The following is a 19,054-nucleotide window of genomic DNA, read 5'->3' as shown; positions in this document are numbered from 1 at the left end:
TGTAACATTGTCCATTTCTTTACCAAGCATCCGGATCCGAGTAGTACCCGTCCATAGCTTCACCCGTCTGTTTCCATCCGTCGGGTTCATCGTCCCAACAATCGTCATCATCGCTGACTTGTTCCTCGTCATGATGGTCTTCGGGTTCTCTAGCGTGTGCATCGTTCAAGTACTCGTCGTCTTGAAGTTCGAGCAACCCTGTGCGATGTTTTGTACGAGCAAGTGCAGTCGGTTCCCTCAACAGTTTCGCAACTTGACGCTCTTTGGCGGTAGCGCCGGTCTTGACTGGTGATCGATTCCGGAGAGACAAGATCGCTGCGAGGTCCGAAGGTAACGAAGTCGTATCGATCGTTTCTCGATTCGAGGTCGAAAGAGGACGTGCAGGTTCAGAAGAGATGATTGCTCGAGTTCGAGATTGGTCAAACAGAGACACTCGAACAAGGTCGTGGTCGTCCTCTTCTTCTTCAATGTCACCCTCTTCGTTGTTGTCGAGCGTCATCCCATCTCGAGTTTGAGTCGATCTATTTGGTCGTTTACCCTCTCGATCTTGTCGTGAGTGTACAAAGATCCTCTCCCTCGTTTCTTGTCCATGTTCGTCTTGGACCTTGAGATCAAGGACCAAGCTCCCTCGACCGTTCCTTTCGATCCTGAATTCGTCATCGTCTGCTGTCGGTGTTTCGTCTCCTCCTTTCATCGAGTCGTCCTCTGCTTTCGATTTGCCCTTGTCCAGTGCTCCTCCTCTACCCCGGCCTCTCCCTCTCGCTCGTGCGGTCGTCGCTACTCGCATACGTTTCCCTCCCCCTGGCTTCCCTTTCTCGTTCACTCGAGATTCGATCGAGTCGAGTGCGTCGGCATAGAAGCTGTCATCAGCATCTTCGAGAAGAGCGTCTGGATCGTCGTCCCGTGTTGTCGTTGTGCTCTGGTTCGCGTCGTTGATCGTTCGAACACTCGTTGAACGTTTGAGATTCTTCGCGTTCGCGTTCGAAGAAATGGGGTTGATTTTCAAGGTGAGATTTGACAAAGTTGGAGCAGAAGAAGGATCGTCGTGGTTGATCCGAAGCGAAGTCGCAAACAGTTTCGGTTTCGAATCCGTCCTCGAAAACGAATTCGATCGAGTAGTGGCGAGAGGTACAGGTAGAGGATCGTCAAACAAGGGAGTGAAAGGTTTCGAGGGGTTCTGGGAAGTAGATCGTTTGACCGGGGAAGGACCCAGCACTTCGTCGTCGTCGTCGGGATCTTCGTTCAAAGGTCGAGTCGAGTCACGTGGAGAAGTTGATGTTGTCGAAGGAGCCTGCGAAGGGGCCAGGAATGGATTCGAAGCGGAGCTTGACGGGAATGTCGATCGATCGAGCGTTCGGTTCTTCGTCAAAGACGACGATGATATTCCTCCTCCGAAGAACGCGTCGACTTCATCGAGTTCGTTCGAGCGCGTGATTGGTTCCGAAGCATGACCCCAACCCATCCCCGCCTGAGTACGTCGGTTCTTGGGCTGGTGCGCGAGTTTCTCCCGTTCTCGGCGTTCAAAGTCTTGAAATAGGGTCGTCCCTCGAGACATGGGGCTGATGGTGACGATTTCTCGTTTCTTTGGACTCGCAAACGGGTTGACAGCTTTCTTTGGGGAACGATCGTGGTCCGCAGGCGCAACTCGTTTGTGAGCCGTATCATTGTTCCTTTCGATCATGTTGGAAGGCAAAGAATTGTTCGAGTTGGATGTTGAAGCAAAGGGCTCTTGCTGCGAGCGGAATTGGAGTTTGTTCGGGGACGAGCGCGAGTGCATCGCGGCGAGTTGTTGAAGCTTGCTGGGCGAATTGGCGAGGACATATTGCGCTTCTCGTCCCGTTGTCGTCGTTGTTGACGGTTTCTTCTTGTTCGAAGTCGATTTGGAAGGGGAACCGAAAGGTGGTGCAGGCACGTCGGGTCGAGATGTTGGATGACGCGACGGGCGAGGTTTGGTTGGAGTTGCAAACGCAGGAGGTCGAGCTTTCGACTTGTTGTAGTCTTTGTACTTGCGCGCTGTCCGAGTACGACAGTGAGCAGCGTCACAAGGGAGACGAGAGAGGATATCGAACGCACCAATGTCGGGTACGAGTTTGATGTCCTGCTTGGTCGGGTCCCGGCCGTGCTCGTGGCGGAACGATGCCTCCCATGCCTTGAGTTCCTGCTTGAGCGTGGTCGACATGAGGGGAGACGTGGTGCGAGACGGACGAGACTGAAGCGGTCAACCATGCGTCCCACAGCCGCTCGCTTCGTTGTCCTCCACGCTCCTCGGGACACTCGGCTCTCGCACCCGCACGCGAGACCCCAGTTCCCAGTCGACGACTCGCACCTCCCGGCATCCGTCTCTCGCTCGACCGCGTTCGCCCAGTGTTTGTTGCGAGTGCGAGATCGCGTTCGACCCACCTGCCCGCTCTCCCCGCTCGACCTCGCGTGGACTTTGACCAGTAGCAGTCGTCAGTAGTACAGCCCTCGACGCGCGTGCGCCCTTTCGACTCCGCCTCGCGTGCGTGGACCGGAAACCGACTCGACCTTGATCGCTTGATCATCCCGCATCCCGCTCACCTCGCGCCACCGCTCCCTGCGCTCTGCCCACCATGCTTGGACACGAGTTTGCGCACTCTGCGCAGTAAGTGTACCTCCCTATGGGTCCCCCCTCGATGTGGGGCTGAGCGTGCTGACTCGACTTGCCCCCGCTCTCTCCCAGGCCCATCAAGCGTCCGAGAACGATCCAGTTTGGGATTCTCTCGCCCGAAGAGATCAAGGCCATCTCGGTGTGCAAGATCGAGTACCCCGAGACGTTCGAGGAGGGCAACAACCGACCCAAAGTCGGCGGGCTGAGCGACGCGCGTCTCGGGACGATCGACCGCAACTTCAAATGCGCGACGTGCGGTGAAGGCATGGCCGAATGTCCTGGACACTTTGGTCACCTCGACCTCAGTCGGGCCGTGTTCCACGTCGGGTTCCTCAACAAGGTCAAAAAGATCACCGAGTGCATCTGCGTCCTGTGTGGCAAACTCAAGGTTGCGCCGCACGAGGACCCGCGTCTGAGCGATGCCGTCCGGTACATTCGCGACCCGAAGAAACGACTCGCGGTCGTGCACGCGCTTGTCAAGGCCAAAATGACGTGCGAGATGGACTCGGTCGACGAGGAGCAGCAGCAAAAGATCGCAAACGGAGAGGAAGTACCCAAAGGTCACGGAGGATGCGGACACGACCAACCTGCCCTGCGCAAGGAAGGACTCAAGCTGTTCCTCGTGTACGGTCGGGGCAAGGACGAGGATGGCAATGCGCAACAACCCGACCGAAAACCTTTCACCGCGACCCAGGCTCACGCCCTGTTTCGCAAGATCTCGGACGAGGACCTCAACATCCTCGGACTTTCGGCCACGGAAGCGCACCCAGCGTGGATGATCCTGACCGTCCTACCGATCCCGCCGCCACCCGTTCGCCCTTCGATCTCGGTCGACGGAGGTGCGATGCGAGGAGAGGATGACTTGACGTACAAACTCGCCGAGATCATTCGCGCGAACTCGAGTTTGCGCAAGTTCGAGGAGGAAGGTGCACCGGCTCACGTCGTGAACGAGTTCGAGACTCTGTTGCAGGTAAACTTCTTTTTTTCTGACCCCATGCAAGGCAGTGCAGTCGTGCTACACGATTGTTTTGTTCTCTCTCTTTCTCTCTCTCTTCTCTTAGTGGCATATCGCAACCTACATGGACAACGATCTCCCGGGACAACCTCAAGCGTTACAAAAATCGGGTCGACCGGTCAAATCGATCCGAGCTCGACTCAAGGGCAAAGAAGGACGTCTTCGAGGCAATTTGATGGGTAAACGAGTCGACTTCTCGGCGCGTACCGTCATCACGGGAGATCCCAACTTGGCGCTCGACGAGGTTGGAGTACCGTTCTCCATCGCGCGGACGCTGACGTACCCCGAACGAGTCACACCGTACAACATCTCGTACCTGCAAGAACTCGTTCGCAACGGTCCGAACGAGTACCCTGGTGCGAGGTACGTCGTGCGTGACACGGGCGATCGAATCGACTTGCGGTACAACAAGCGTGCAGATACGTTCTTGCAATACGGATGGATTGTCGAACGACACTTGAAGGATGGTGACATTGTCTTGTTCAACCGTCAACCGAGTTTGCACAAAATGTCCATGAGTACGTCTCCCGAGTACCTTTTGCTCTTGGAAGAATCCCAATCTGAACCTGTTCTTTCTGCACTGTGTCCAGTGGCCCACCGAGTCAAACTCATGCCGTACTCCACTTTCCGTCTCAACCTTTCTGTCACGGTCAGCTGACATCATGAGCCTTTTCTTGGCAAGCATTCAAAGCTGACTTGGCGTTCGTATTTGCTACAGTCGCCTTACAACGCCGAGTACGCTGCTTCTGCACTCACGACATAGCTTGGATGTCCTTGCAGAGCGAGAATGACTGACTTGTTCGTCTCGCTGTAGTTTCGATGGAGACGAGATGAACTTGCACGTTCCGCAATCGGAAGAGACTCGAGCCGAACTGATGCAAATCGCCGCCGTTCCCCGCAACATTATCTCGCCGCAAGCGAACAAGCCCGTCATGGGTATCGTGCAGGACACGCTCTGCGGAGTGCGCAAGTTCACATTGCGCGATTGCTTCATGGATCGAGACTTTATTCAAAACATCCTTCTGTGGGTGCCCGAATGGGACGGCGTGCTTCCGCCACCCGCAATCATGAAGCCGAAACAACTGTGGACCGGCAAGCAGATCCTGTCGATGTGCATTCCGAAAGGGATCAACTTGTACCGTTCTTCCGATCCGGCAAGTCCGGCACCTGCGGAGGACAACGGCATGTGGATTGAGAACGGACAGATCATGTTTGGCACGGTCGACAAGAAGACAGTCGGAACGTCACAGGGAGGACTGATTCACATCATCTTCCGCGAAAAGGGATCCGAAGTCTGTCGCGATTGGTTCTCGGGCGTTCAAAAAGTGGTCAACTACTGGCTCCTGCACAATGGGTTCTCGATCGGAATTGGAGACACCGTACCCGACAAGGCGACCATGGAGGCGATCACCGGATTCATCGACTCGGCCAAGGCCGAAGTCAACCGGGTCATCTTGCTCGCCCAAGAGGACAAACTCGAACCCGAACCGGGAATGACGATTCGAGAATCGTTCGAATCGAAGGTTACGCGCGCGCTCAACCAGGCTCGTGACAGTTCCGGACGATCGGCCGAACGCTCGCTCAAAGCCGACAACAACGTCAAACAGATGGTCGTTGCCGGTTCGAAAGGTTCGTTCATCAACATTTCACAAATGTCGGCCTGTGTCGGACAACAAGTCGTCGAGGGTAAACGTGTGCCGTTCGGGTTCAAGTTCCGAACGTTGCCTCATTTCACAAAGGACGATTACTCGCCCGAAGCGCGAGGTTTTGTCGAGAACTCGTACCTGCGAGGACTCACGCCTCAAGAGTTCTTCTTCCACGCGATGGCCGGACGCGAGGGATTGATTGATACCGCCGTCAAGACTGCCGAGACGGGATACATCCAACGTCGACTTGTCAAGGCGCTCGAGGATGTCATGGTCGCGTATGACGGTACCGTGCGCAACTCGTTGGGAGACGTCGTGCAGTTTGTGTACGGTGAGGACGGTATGGATGGAGCGTTCATCGAAGAGCAGGTGGTCGATCCGATCCGGTTGTCCGACGCGCGGTACGATGCGAGGTACCGAGTCGATGTCATGGACGATGCGTGGAAGTTCAAAGAGGGTGCCTTGCGAGTCGACCTTGCCGAACCCGACGCCGACTTGCAGCGATTGCTCGATCTCGAGTTCGAACAACTCAAGGAGGACCGACGCCTGTTGCGCACGTTCATCTTCCCGAACGGTGATGCGACTGTCTCACTCCCGGTCAACATCCGTCGTATCATTCAGAACGCTCAGCAGATCTTCCACATCGACGATCGCAAGGCTTCCGACCTCCCTCCGGCCGAAATTATCCAAGTCGTGACCGAATTGTGCGACCGTCTCGTTGTCGTGCGTGGAACCGATCGTTTGTCGCAAGAGGCGCAGGACAATGCGACGCAATTGTTCCGCATCTTCCTCCGCTCATCGTTCGCCGTGCGTCGGGTGATTGAGGAGTACCGCCTCAACCGCGAGGCGTTCGAATGGGTCATCGGAGAAGTCGAATCTAAATTCAACGCGTCGATGGTTGCACCGGGAGAGATGTGTGGAACGCTCGCAGCACAATCGATCGGAGAACCCGCCACACAGATGACGCTCAACACGTTCCACTACGCTGGTGTGTCTTCCAAGAACGTCACGCTCGGAGTTCCTCGTCTCAAGGAGATCATCAACGTTGCCGTCAACCTCAAGACGCCTTCGACGACGGTCTACCTCGACCCGGAGATCGCACGCGATGTCAACCAGGCGAAAGAAGTGCAGACGAAGCTCTCGTTCACGACCCTGCAGACTATTACGGCTTCGACTCAGATCTTCTACGACCCGGATCCTTCAGCAACCGTAATCGAGGACGATCGAGAGTTCGTCGAAGCGTTCTTCGCAATTCCAGACGAAGACGTCGAGATGAACCTCAAACGACAATCGCCGTGGTTGCTGAGGTTCGAACTCGACCGAGCCAAGATGCTCGACAAGAAGCTCGAGATGGCGTACGTCGCGGGCAAGATCGCCGAAACGTTCGACCAGGACTTGTTCGTGATCTGGTCCGAGGACAATGCCGAGAAACTCGTGATCCGATGTCGTGCGCTCATGCCGGCAGACGGCGAGCAGGACGAAGAGGGCGACGACGATGCCGAGGACATCTTCCTCAAGCAACTCGAGTCGCAGATGCTTGGTTCGATCGCGCTTGGAGGAGTCGAGGGTATTGATCGAGTGTTCATGGTCGAGCAGAAGAGGAGTCAGTTGAACGAGGTTGGGGAGTACCACACCCCGACCGAGTGGGTGCTCGAAACCGACGGCATCAACTTGCGCAAGGTTTTGTGCGTCGATGGAGTCGACTCGCGCCGAACCATGTCCAACTCGTGCGTCGAGATCCTCGAGGTCCTCGGTATCGAAGCCGCCCGCGCTTCAGTTCTGCGCGAGTTGCGCAACGTCATCGAGTTTGACGGTTCCAAGGTCAACTACCGTCACTTGTCCATGTTGACGGATATCATGACCAACCGCGGATCGCTCATGGCCATCACGCGTCACGGTATCAACCGATCCGACACGGGTGCTCTCATGCGCTGTTCGTTCGAGGAGACAGTCGAGATCTTGATGGAGGCGGCGGCTGCTGGAGAGACCGATTACTGCACTGGTGTTGCCGAGAATGTGTACGTTTTTTTTCCCTCGTATTTTCGCGCGCACTTCACAAGCTCACTCCCTTCGTGTTACAGTCTGCTTGGTCAAGTCGCACCGATGGGAACGGGTGCATTCGAGCTTGCGCTCGACACATCGCTCCTCAAGGATGTCGTTCCGGATCACCGTCTGCCTGTTCCCGCTGCGATGATGATGGACATGCTCAACGATGGCGGCAAGACTCCTGGTCTGCACGCCGGAGGAGCGACGCCCTACGCCGAATTGTACGACGGCAAGACACCTGCGTACCTCGGACAGGGTCAAGACTTCGCGTCGGCTGCTTTCTCCCCGATCATTCAACCGGGCGCCGATGGTTACGATCAGGGAGGACTCGCCGGAGGTTTGTCGCCCTTCGGTGGCGCCTCGCCGTTCTCGGGAGGGCAGTCGCCATTCGGAGGTGCTTCGCCATTCGCTGGCGGTGCAAGTCCGTTCACGGGTGGAGCGAGTCCGTTCGGAGCAGCAGGCTACAGCCCGTGAGTGGTTTCTTCCTGTGAGGTATGCCAAGATTCTTCATGTCGCTGATAACGCTCTTGTTCACAGTGCTTCTCCATTTGGAGGAGCGTATGCATCATCCCCTTACAACCCTCGCAGCCCTGGCGGCAATTTCGCGCCGACGAGTCCGTGGTCCAATCGCGGTTCTGCCGGTTCGAGCCCTGGATACTCGCCAACGAGCCCGCAGCTCAACATGTCTCCTGCCTCTCCCAGGTTCTCGTGAGTCCACCTCGAGGGCAAAGATCGCTTGCAATGCAGGGCGCTGACTATCTTGATGCAGACCAACTTCACCGTCTTACTCGCCCACTTCTCCCTCCTTCAGTCCGACATCTCCTTCGTTCTCGTACGTTTCGCTCATATTGTGCGTGAAGTTAAGAGGAGCAGTACTGATAATTTCTCTAACACTGGTGGAACAGCCCGACTTCCCCGAGGTACAGCCCAACCTCTCCTTCTTTCTCGCCTTCGAGTCCGAGGTACTCGCCCACCTCGCCGTCGTTCTCGCCGTCGTCTCCGAGATACTCGTACGTTGTCGAACCTGTCTAACGAAAGCGATTGAAACCCTTTTGGAAACTGACACATTCCGAACACGTGCGACAGCCCTACCTCTCCCTCGTTCAGTCCGACGAGCCCGCGATACTCGCCGACGAGTCCAGCCTACTCACCGACGAGTCCAGCCGCGATGAGTGCCAAGTCGCCTGCATACAGTCCCACTTCGCCTCAATTCTCCCCGGTCTCGCCTGCGTTCTCGCCAGCATCGCCTCGCGAAGGTGCAGGAGGGTCTGGTTCGCAGACAAACTACTCGAGCACGGCTTCATGGAATCGATGAACCTAGCGATTCCTGGATCTCTTTGTCGTCATCGCCGTCGTCGTAGCTTAGTAAATGTCTTGCCTGCAAATTGTTGTCTATCCCCTCCAATCGCCGTGTTCTCTGGGTTTTGAGTGCTTGTCCAAATTTTTGGAAGATCGAGACAGTGCGGATTCAGGTTGAGGTGTTTCGACATAAATACCACGAGCGCGTACGGGGTTCGTGTGTCTTTCTCCCGCTGCTTGACCTCCTCTCGTTCTCTCATCGCTCTGATCTCGCTCATACCGGAGACCTAGCTGCAAAGATGGGCAGCAATCGCACGGCAGCGTTTGCCGACCCTCACGATGGGCGCGACTGTTATCTCAGCGAGACGCTGTTCGACCAAGATGTCCCTGTCCTGAAGGGGATGTCGAGCGCATACAAGGTCAAATTCAAGATGTACGAGCTTCAGAAACAGAATCCCGTCAAGTTGGTGCCGACCCCGCGCAAAACGCTCCTCAGGGAGGCAAAAGAGGCTAGGGGAGACATGCTTCGCAACCACGGGAATGAACTCGACTTTCTCTGCATGCCACGCTCGACTGAGTCGTCCAAAACTGCGTTTAACCAGCTCAAGCCAAGTCAGTTCAGTTTTGGATAGCTTTCTAATGCGACTACATGTTTCTGACGTTGAGATGTCCGATCTTTGAAAGTTAACCTTGGCGACATGCTGGTCCCCCACACGCACAAGGTATGTAGGTGTCGGCGAAGGTCTTTGCCCTCAACAGGTTGCCGCTTGGAGGCGCTGACAGGTGTTGAACCTTCGGGCTATGACGTTGTTGAAAGGGTCGATACATTATCGTCCGCTCGATCTCCGCTCTATGTAAGCCAATACTCGCATTCTGTGAGTTTCGTTCGACTTCTTGGCTGAACGGACTCGCGTCAGGTACAAATTCGTTTGGCGTACAATTCGTTGTCGAGGACACACGCGGCCGAGCGTGAGCACGGATCTTTTGTCGTTTTGACACCTGGTTCAAGCTGAACCGTGACAATGCGCTCTCCCAGCATCTCGATAGCTTTGTACCACTTCGAAGAACAATCGATCCAGTCTGGACACGATCTCGACCTGCTTTTCCCGCTTGGCACGATACTTGCCATTCGCGAGCCCCATATCTGCAATTTCCTCGGCGCAAGTCAGTTCTGCCTTCGCATTTTTTCGCCCACCGACGTCGTACTCCTCGGACCTGCCGACCCCATGCTCGAGGCTGTCAGATGGTCAACGCGTGCGCCTCCAGCTGTCTATCGCTCGCCGAAATTCGACCATCGCGCGCATGGCAACTCTGCTTTCAAGGGTCGAAAGTACCAAGTCGCGAAGAAATTCTACGACGACGGGCTCGCGAGCCCGTGTGCCGATTCTGAGCGACTCCTCTTGCTCTTGAATCCCTCTCAAACGCACCTCAACCTCAACCATCCTTTCCAAGCCCTGCAAGATGCCGAGGCTGCACTGGTCATGTGCTTGCAGACATCCGCAGATTCGAGTAGTCTCAGCAGCCTCAGGGCCAAGATGAGACGATCGAAAGCGCTTGAGAACCGAAGGATGCTTGAGCAAGCTCTGTCCAGCTACGAGGAAGCTGTTTGTGATTCTCCCGACAATCGTGAAGCGCAGGAAGGTCGCGCTCGCGTACAGAGGAAGCTCACAGAGACGAAGACGGGACAATACGACCTGCAGAACCTGTTGTTCGGGAAGCCGGACGTTGGCGACTACGTCGCATCGACAATCGGGATCGACAACGTGCCGCATGTCGGGGGAGGCCGCGGAGTATTCGCCAAGAAACGAATTTCTGCCGGAGATTTGTTGATGGGTGAGTCGCCCTGCAGTCTGCCGACGCAATCTCAACCTCCCTGACATCAGATCTGGACGACAGTCGAGAAAAGTTTCGCCCGAGGACGCGGCAGGGGAGACTCTCGTTCGCGCGCTATCGGCTGGGATCTTGCGCTGGGCCTCGCCGTCAATTCGGCCAACATTGACCTCGTGTCGAAGATCGTGAACACGATCGTCGACGATCCTGCTAGCGCTAGAGCTGTACATTGCTTGTATGGGGGGCCTCAATTCCAACCGAATTGTCGTCCTTCCTTCGACCCCCTTGCACCATCTCTGCCAACCGACATGTCGAATGTCTTTGTCGATTCGAGCCGTATCGAAGCCATCCAGGCCCACAATCAGTACGCTTTGCTCTCTGTCTAGGCTTGGTTGGACAACCCGTGTGGCGGCTGACTCCGAGCACGGCCGCGTCCCAGATTCAGCCTGGAGGACTTGGCCGAGGGAACCACCGAAATGAGTTTCTTCGATTTTGATCCGAACCTCTTCAGCAGAAGCTCAATATTCAACCATTCGTGCGCTCCGAACGCGACGTGGTACATCAACGGCGACGTCATCGTGATTCGAGCTCGGACAGACATTTCCCAAGACGAAGAAGTCACGCTTTCGTACCTTCAAGTCGGCTTGCCATACGAAGTGCGCCACAAGATCTTCGTGCAGAAGTTTGAGTTCGAATGCACCTGCAGTCGATGCAAGGACGATCGCAAGGCGGGAACTGTCCAACTCGCGAGACGGTCCAATATCCTGCGTACCAAATACGAGGTATTCGACCCCGATCTTCACGATTGCTGCGATGAAAAGGACGTGGCGGACAAGTTATCCGACATCGTTACGAACTTTGAATCGACATATCCGTCGACGAACTCGATCGGTCCCGAAGCCGTGCGCGCTTACCACGACCTCTCGACTATGCTGTGTCCGATTCACGATCGCTCGCAGAGGCAATCCTTCTTCAAGAAAGCTCTCAACGCAGAAGGAGTTCACTTCGTGCCTACGAAGAGTGGCAAACTGAAAGTGACGGCCGCACCCTTCAACGGTCCCAATTCGCGAATCATGCGCGTCATCTTCTGTTACATCGCAACGTCAGCTCATCCAGGAGGCGGTCACAACCCTCGCGAAGGCAAGGCTTGGCTCGAGTTCGCTATCGAACTCGATCAGCTCACAACCGGCAGGAAGAAGAAAGACTTTCGAATGGTATGGTCCAGCGAGATTGAGGAGCTTGGATCATTCCTCACGCACTTTGTCGACCGTTACTTCGAAAACGCATAAGGTAAGAGCTCTAATCTCCTTTTCAAGCGATCATGGCCTGACATTGGGAGCGAGTCGTCCAGGAAAGTGAGAATCGCTTGAAAGCTTGAACGGCGAGATTTCGCCTGACTCTGCAGGTGATACAGCCATTGCACAAACAGTGACAGATTTGCGTCAATGTAGCTAGCTTGAGTGTACTTTTGCTTCCTGGCTTGACCTGTGGAGTGAACGCGGGTAATTGTTCGATTCTGCCAGTGCAAAATTCCTGAAGTTGCTTGCAAACACGTGGCATCGAGCGAGTGGATTGTCGCGAAAGGGATCTCGTCGGTCGTGTAAGCCAAAGCGTGAGTCGCGAAGGAGCTTCGAAGGAGCTTGCGAATTGCGAAATTTAGATAGTTGGGTCTGTGCGCTGGCATCCCGTCATTTTACCCGCGGAATGATCCGGCGCCCGGTTTAGGCTCTGTTCGTCTGCGGGTTCGTATCCTTGGCCAGTTGGCAGAGCTACAAAGGAACAATTATGTCTTCGAGAGCAACCGACATTCCGGCCGACCTGTTCGATCGACCTAGTTCACCCAGTCTCTCGGCATCATCTCGATCTGAGGCGCCTGCGTTCTCACCGTTCCAACCTATCGTCCTCTCCGCCTCAAACGCTACGAGACCTATCGTACGTCGACAGATCGAGGGAACAACCCCAAGTCGACCTGAACACAAACCATTCGGGGAAATCAGGAAGGAAGAGGAAAGTGATACTTGGGAACGGGCAAGTACCTCGAGTTGGGGAGGAGATTCCAAGGAAGATCTGGAACAACCGTTTCATCCTCGAGTACGAATGTTGCGCTCTCCAAGACCGGCCGTCAGAACAGCGGAAACGAAAGAGGTCGTCAAACCGGTGAATCTAGCATTGGGCGAGGATGGGCCATCTGAGCCTGAAGCACGACTTGGGGAGAGTGTTGGAGAGATTGAAAGAGTCGAGTGTGATGAGGACAAATTGGGAGCGTCTCCTACGAGCGCAAACAGCAATCATGGGAACAGTGGGAATGCAAGCGAGAGCGTTGTAGCAGAGACAAGGTGAGCTGGGCACCAAAATTCCGTAGGCACCTGTCAAATGCTCAAGGCTTATTCGCGAGCTTGCAGTGTCACGGACTCGAGCAGCGCGAGCCAGTAGGGCACTGATTATCTCGTACGTTGGAGTGCGGTCTGAAAGCGTGGCCTCCCATGTTCGCGCCCCACGACGCTCATCGATGAATTACCTCGTATCGCCGATAGAGCAGGATCCGATACATCTATTCATGCGAGGACGAGAAAACACACTTGACCTGCACGAGCTATATTGCCACTCATGTGAAGCTGAACGGACCTCTCGACTCTACCGCACCTGACCTGCCGCCGCACGTCAAAAACAGGAAAGGAAAGAATGAATAGCTCGATTCAGGAACTATACAAAACAACACGATAGATGGAAAACTGCAAGCTTTTTGAATCTTCGCGTTCTTGCGCGGTTCGAGCATTGTCTTGACCGTGCAACATGCATTTTCTACAACCGAGAGTTCGTCTTGTCTTCCTTGGCTGCCATGGTACGCAAATCTTTGCGCAAGATCTTGCCCGAAGGCAATTTCGGAATCGTTTCGAGTACGTACACTCCACCTCTCAAGCGTTTGTGGGGTGCGAGTTTCGATTCGACCCATTTGCGAGCTTCTTCCGCGACCGTCTTCTTGTCGGCATTCGGGGCGGGTACAACTGAACAAAGAGAGAAAAGAAGGATAGGATTCTTTGTCAGTCCTGTCCTGAATGACGAAGTCGACCTCATGGCGTGTGCAGAATGTAAAAAGACTGACTGTAAGCACGTGGAAGTTCGGTTGCTTGCTCTTCCGACCACACTCCGATGACGGCAGCATCTCCGATTGAGGGGCAGTTGAGCAAAACACCTTCAAGTCTGGTAATCCGAGAACGATCAGCATCTGTGTGTTGCGCCACAGTCCTGGAGAAACGGTTACGCACTCGGCAGGGGCGACTTGGAATCCTGAGAGCCAAAAGAGACAAAGCGCATGAGCGAGACTGAATGGTCGAGGCACGTGCACCCTCAAAAAACGGAAAGCGCGAAAACACACCTTTGTACTTGATGAGCTCTTTGACCCGCTCGGTGATCCGGAAGAACCCATTCTTGTCCCGCTCGCAGACATCTCCCGAGAGGAGCCAACCTTCGTCATTGATCGTTTCTCGAGTCGATTTCTCGTTCCTCATGTACCCGAGCATGATGTTGGGTCCGCGAACCCAGAGCTCTCCTGCTTCACCTTCTTTGACATCGCGACCACTCGCATCGACGAGACGTGCCTCGACTCCCGAGAGAAGCTGGCCGACACTTCCGGTCGGTACCGGTTTCGTTAAAGTCGGAATGAGACCCACCGAAGTGGTCTCGGTCATGCCCCACCTACAAAAGGGCATCAAGAAGCGACGATGTGAGCACTTCTAACACGTATTACCGGTACTAGCAGAACTTGAGGACCCACCCTTGCACAACCTTGGTCTTGCCCTTGAGTCTCGTGGAGACGGCCTGCTGAAGATCTGCGCTGAGAGGAGCCGCACCCGACAGGATGTAGCGAAGCGAGGACAGGTCGTACTTGTCGACGATGGGATGTTTCGCAATGCCGAGGATGATGGGAGGGACGAGACAGGCGGCGGTGCATTTGTACTTCTGGATGAGCTCGAGGGCGAGAGCGAGATCGAACTTGGGGAGGATGCACATGGTGCCTCCATTGTACAGAGTCAGGTGGAGCGTCACGACCAGACCAAAGATGTGATACATTGGCAAGACGGCGAGCATCGTGTCCTTCTGGTCGAAGAGGTCCTTGGTTTGAATCGTTTGCTGGACGCACGAAGTGATGTTCTGGACCGACAGCATGACACCTTTCGCCTTGCCGGTCGTACCCGACGAGAAGGGCAGGATTGCAAGCTCGTTCTTGACTTGGGCCTCGGTGTACTCGACAGGTTTGAACGACTTGGAGCCTTTGAGCTCCTCGTAGCTTCGGAGACCTTCGAGCTGAGTGGGCAATTTGCCATCAACTCCTGGCAGAACGTAGATGTGACCCTCGGGAATGCCACATTCTTTCGCAGCGGCTTTCGCGACGTTGACGAGATCGGCACCGACGAGAAGGATCTTGGCCGAAGCGAGCTCGACTTGGTGGGCGAGTTCGGTCGCGGTGTACGACGAGTTTGCAGTCGAAACGACCAAACCGGCGGCCTGTCCTCCAAATACGAGTGCTGGGTACAGGACACTGTTGGGGGCGAAAATGAGAATCGTGTCGCGACGTTTGAGTCCAGCAGCCGAGGTGAACCCCGATGCGAACTCGAGGGACGATTCGCGCAATTGAGCGTAGGTAGTCTGCACAGATGTTCTCGTTTAGAGTGTGAGCATGCTCGAGAGGGCGCCAAAATCAGCTCACCTTGTTCCCGGTTGGGCCATCGATGAGGGCGATGCTCTTCGGGTCATAGTTTGGGTTGGACGAGCCAAAGATGAACTCGAATACTCCGCCGACATAGGTCTCGGGAACGGGCTCGAACGTGCTTCGGTAGATGGTCATGGTCGTCGAGCGCTGGTTTGGATGGGAGAAGGGATGGAATTGCAGCGGAATGTGGGGCGATCGCAACGCCGAGTCGGACGGAGAGTTTTGGTCGCCGAGTACCGGATTCAGCCATCGGGCGCTTGCAAGACTTTTTTTCGGTCGACGCTTCTCTGCGTCGAGCATGTAAGGACAGCTCGGTGGTTTGCCCGACCACAGAAGGTTCGGGCACGCAGCAATCCGACCCAAGCACTGCATGCACAGCCTGAGAGTGCAGCTTCGATCGCCGGTCCAAGCGTCGCACCCCCAAGCTCGGCCAGAACGAGCTGTAGACACCAACCGCAGTAGGTAGTGCAACCGTCTCTAGCCTGCACAAGCTGGGTGCGAGCGCAAGAGACAGGTGAGAGATGAGTCATCGACGCGAGAATGCTCCGGTCCAATCATAGCATGGGCTTCAGACGGTGGACGAGTGGGCATCGTGAGAAGTTGTCTGGCTGTAGATGGCGTGACAGAACATCGTCGAGCAAGGATGAGGAGCTTAAAGTTGTGCGAACTTGACTCTTTGCTCACTTGGATGCACCGCACGATCCCGCTCTGGTACCGCACTCTCACGACCATGACATCTGCAAGATCCTACTCGGCTGCAATCGAAGCGCTCAATTCGCTCCAGTCGAACGCGGCCGTGATCGATGCGATTCGGAAAAGTGGGACGACCAACGGAGAGGCCCAGATGGTCGAAGGCGTCGAATACCTGCACCGGATTGGCTACACGGTGAATACCTACCCACAGCGCCTGCAAATACTGCGATCGAGCGAGGCTGACCACAAATGCATTCGCGCCCCATCCTCGGATTCAAGCCGACCGACCTCAACCGCTTGAACGTCTTGCACATCACTGGAACCAAGGGCAAGGGTTCGACGAGTGCATTCACATCCTCGCTTCTGACCACCCTCGCGCCCGAGGCCAAAGTCGGACTGTACACTTCGCCGCACATGGTCGCAGTGAGGGAGCGCATCCGCATCAACGGCAAACCTATCGACGAAAACCTCTTTGCCAAGTACTTCTGGGAGGTGTGGGACAAGCTCGAAGCTGATACCAACGTACATTATTGACTATTCCGAGAGTTCCGAGTCGCGATTCGGACCTGACTCGAGTGGCATCCACAGCGAGCGAACCCGGCGACTGCCGAGAAGCCAGCCTACTTCCGATATCTCACCATCATGGCCTTTCACGTCTTCCTGCAAGAAAAGGTGAGCATGCGCGGTGTGAGCTCGACTTGATTTTGCTGGACTGACTTTACCCGCACAGGTCGATGCGACGATTCTCGAAGTTGGAGTCGGGGGAACGTATGACTCGACCAACGTCGTACCCAGTCCGATCGTGACAGGAGTAACCCCGCTCGGTATCGACCACGTCTTCGTTCTCGGCAAAACGATCCCAGAGATCGCGCACCAAAAAGGCGGAATCTACAAGGTAGGACTGCCAGCTTGCCACCAACTGACTTTTACCCGAGATCTGACAAGGACTGCCTCCGCTAGCCGGGAGTGCCAGCTCTGGCAATCGAACAGCCGAGTGAAGGACTCGACGTCCTGAGGTCCCGCGCAGCAGAACTCAAAGCTTCCTCCTTCACGGTGGTTCCCGAACACGCTCAAACCAGCAACATCAAACTAGGTGGGAACAAACCTTGTTGTCGATATCTGAATCCTGCCTCGAACTTACGCCGCCATTACCAGGTCTCGCTGGTTCGCACCAGCGATCGAACGCTTCTCTCGCTGTTGCCCTCGTGCAAGCTTTCTTGTCATCTCCCCGAACCCCTCCAGCATTCGAATCCGTCAAACTTGAGACTCGGCCGCCTGCTACAGACTCGACAAGCGCAACTCTGCCGGCACTCCCAACCGATCTCATTTCCCCGTCTCCGCTAGCGCCGAATGTTGTGACTGCTCTCGGACAGACTCGATGGCCCGGCCGGTGTCAGACTGCGCAGGATCCCGAAACGGAGGGCTTGACCTGGTACCTTGATGGGGCTCACACGGTCGAGAGTCTCCAATGCTGTGGTGAATGGTTCGGCGAGGAAGCATTGTCGGGCAGGCAAGTGCACGCGAACTCCCTTACCTATGCCCAATGACGGAAGCTAACAGTGATCGTACTTAGCCAAAAAGCAAGTCGTACCCTCGTCTTCAACTGCACTTCGGGACGATCTGGTCTTTCTCTCCTCTCGACTTTGCTCGAATCGCTGTCCCGATCAGGCACAGGCCTCACTCAGCCATTCGATCATGTCATCTTTTGCACGAACACGACTTATCGCTCGGGAACTTCGAAAGGTGGTCAGTCCGCTTTCGTAGAGCCTCTATATCGTGCGCTCTCGTACCCGAATGATATCCTGACGAGCTTGATACTCTTCTCACAGATCTGACATCGAACGCTTATCACGCACATGACCTCGAAACTCTGTCACTTCAACACGAGCTTGCCGCCGCTTGGCGTGAACTCGCAGCGCGATCGCCAGAGTCTGCAGCATCTCGAGCTGAGATCCACGTCATCTCGTCGATCGAGGAAGCAGTCGAACTCATCCGCACGAGTGAGATTTCACCAGGCACGTCGAAACAGGCGTTGGTGACGGGTAGTCTGCATCTCGTTGGGGGAGTCATGGCCGTTGCAGACTTGCCGCTGTGAACCAGATCACGTTGTCTCGTATTGTCTGTTGTGTGAGTCCTCTCCTCTGCACACATCTCGCGAAACCCGCGCTGAACGCAAACTGAACATACCGATCAGAAAAAGAAAGCTAGTTCAACACTTGTCTCGCATTTCAATCGGAGAGGTTCACTGTGATTCGAGCTTCATGTAGATGTAAGAGCTATCCGTGGTTTGCTGCCAAGTGTCACGGTTCCCCACGAGACGGCGTAATGATCGAGAACGAGATTGAGCTCTTCGACTTCATCAATCTGTTCAATCTTGTTCACCCTGAACCAACAGCCCCCAACGCAACACTCGTTCGAGTATCAATATATCAATAGCCCAAATCCCCTTGAGGAAAAAAGAAAAATGAGAACTTGCCTGTCAACTTCGTCGCGAGGTAGGACCGACTCTCGGATCTGTTTGATCGAGATCGCTCCAGTTGTTGTACCCTCGAATCCATTCGCTTCGAGTCGAGAGGTCAACGAGGCAAGATCTGGGGTCGAGTCTGCGCCGGGGAGACTGAGACCGCGCATCTGAGCAATAATCCGGTGGATGAGCTCGAACGCTGAACCTGGACAGGAACATATGCTCAATACGCACCGCAAGGTTCCGTTTCATGACTTGACCAAAGCTGTCATTCAAGCCGAATGGGTCGTACGAGACCACGCTGCCTTCAAGGAAAGTCGAGGCGAAGAATGAGAGCAGGTTGCTCGTTGCGCTCGGTGGTAGATAGACGAGTACGCATTCGAGGAGGAGAAGAGTAGGTAAGGAAGGATCGAGCAACGTTGCATTCGACTGGGATGATGACGGAGAGTGGAGGAGAGTCGCTTTGAGTGATTCGAGTTCTCGGAGGTCTCCCGGCACGAGGGCATAGTGTTGGGATGTCAACCCGAGTCCGCCCTGTTCTGCAGTATCGAGCTCTATCAGCCAATCGTAATCTAGTGAGGCTCGAAAGGGGGGGGGGGGGGGGGGAAAAAAAAAAATTTTACAAACCCCCCCCAGGGCGGCAGTGTGATCACACGTGGGCCGCCGTTAAACCAGATCGCAACTTAGAGGAAGGGCAAACACCCCACGCACACAATAGGCC

At 55.2% G+C, this 19,054-nt stretch overlaps 6 protein-coding genes across 6 annotated transcripts; 3 read left to right on the top strand and 3 right to left on the bottom strand.

The window, feature by feature from the left end:
• Positions 1–19: 19 nt before the first annotated feature.
• On the bottom strand, positions 20–2,179 carry JCM15063_006177 (uncharacterized protein; the record flags this gene model as incomplete). The annotated part of the gene is made up of 1 exon (XM_076679986.1): positions 20–2,179. One exon carries the CDS (start codon positions 2,177–2,179, stop codon positions 20–22), a length of 2,160 nt encoding a protein of 719 aa, XP_076532842.1.
• A 412-nt stretch (positions 2,180–2,591) lies between these two features.
• RPO21 (DNA-directed RNA polymerase II core subunit RPO21) lies at positions 2,592–8,651 on the top strand (the record flags this gene model as incomplete). Its single annotated transcript, XM_076679985.1, has 11 exons — positions 2,592–2,623; positions 2,702–3,599; positions 3,691–4,162; positions 4,235–4,293; positions 4,363–4,379; positions 4,459–7,308; positions 7,372–7,806; positions 7,874–8,044; positions 8,106–8,186; positions 8,242–8,346; positions 8,444–8,651. The coding sequence occupies 11 exons, from the start codon at positions 2,592–2,594 to the stop codon at positions 8,649–8,651; spliced, it is 5,328 nt and encodes a 1,775-aa protein (XP_076532841.1).
• A 283-nt stretch (positions 8,652–8,934) lies between these two features.
• SET6 (Set6p) lies at positions 8,935–11,754 on the top strand (the record flags this gene model as incomplete). Its single annotated transcript, XM_076679984.1, has 7 exons — positions 8,935–9,247; positions 9,320–9,357; positions 9,453–9,489; positions 9,553–9,604; positions 9,672–10,468; positions 10,532–10,829; positions 10,905–11,754. The coding sequence occupies 7 exons, from the start codon at positions 8,935–8,937 to the stop codon at positions 11,752–11,754; spliced, it is 2,385 nt and encodes a 794-aa protein (XP_076532840.1).
• Positions 11,755–13,267: 1,513 nt separating this feature from the next.
• Positions 13,268–15,476, bottom strand: JCM15063_006174 (acyl--CoA ligase; the record flags this gene model as incomplete). Its single annotated transcript, XM_076679983.1, has 6 exons — positions 13,268–13,470; positions 13,569–13,666; positions 13,732–13,753; positions 13,842–14,161; positions 14,241–15,112; positions 15,174–15,476. The coding sequence occupies 6 exons, from the start codon at positions 15,474–15,476 to the stop codon at positions 13,268–13,270; spliced, it is 1,818 nt and encodes a 605-aa protein (XP_076532839.1).
• A 430-nt stretch (positions 15,477–15,906) lies between these two features.
• Positions 15,907–17,964, top strand: MET7 (tetrahydrofolate synthase; the record flags this gene model as incomplete). The annotated part of the gene is made up of 8 exons (XM_076679982.1): positions 15,907–16,062; positions 16,149–16,391; positions 16,458–16,541; positions 16,600–16,764; positions 16,830–16,962; positions 17,025–17,370; positions 17,443–17,615; positions 17,699–17,964. The coding sequence occupies 8 exons, from the start codon at positions 15,907–15,909 to the stop codon at positions 17,962–17,964; spliced, it is 1,566 nt and encodes a 521-aa protein (XP_076532838.1).
• A 164-nt stretch (positions 17,965–18,128) lies between these two features.
• JCM15063_006172 (uncharacterized protein) lies at positions 18,129–18,887 on the bottom strand (the record flags this gene model as incomplete). The annotated part of the gene is made up of 3 exons (XM_076679981.1): positions 18,129–18,252; positions 18,346–18,500; positions 18,568–18,887. Coding segments are annotated over 3 exons (599 nt in total), but the record flags the coding sequence as incomplete, so codon positions are not given.
• Positions 18,888–19,054: the final 167 nt, after the last annotated feature.

Source organism: Sporobolomyces koalae (assembly GCF_050403365.1).
Source record: "Sporobolomyces koalae JCM15063 DNA, S_koalae_JCM15063T_v1_ctg30, whole genome shotgun sequence".
Taxonomy (NCBI): Eukaryota; Fungi; Basidiomycota; class Microbotryomycetes; order Sporidiobolales; family Sporidiobolaceae; genus Sporobolomyces; species Sporobolomyces koalae.
This window is presented reverse-complemented; position numbering and strand designations above follow the sequence as displayed.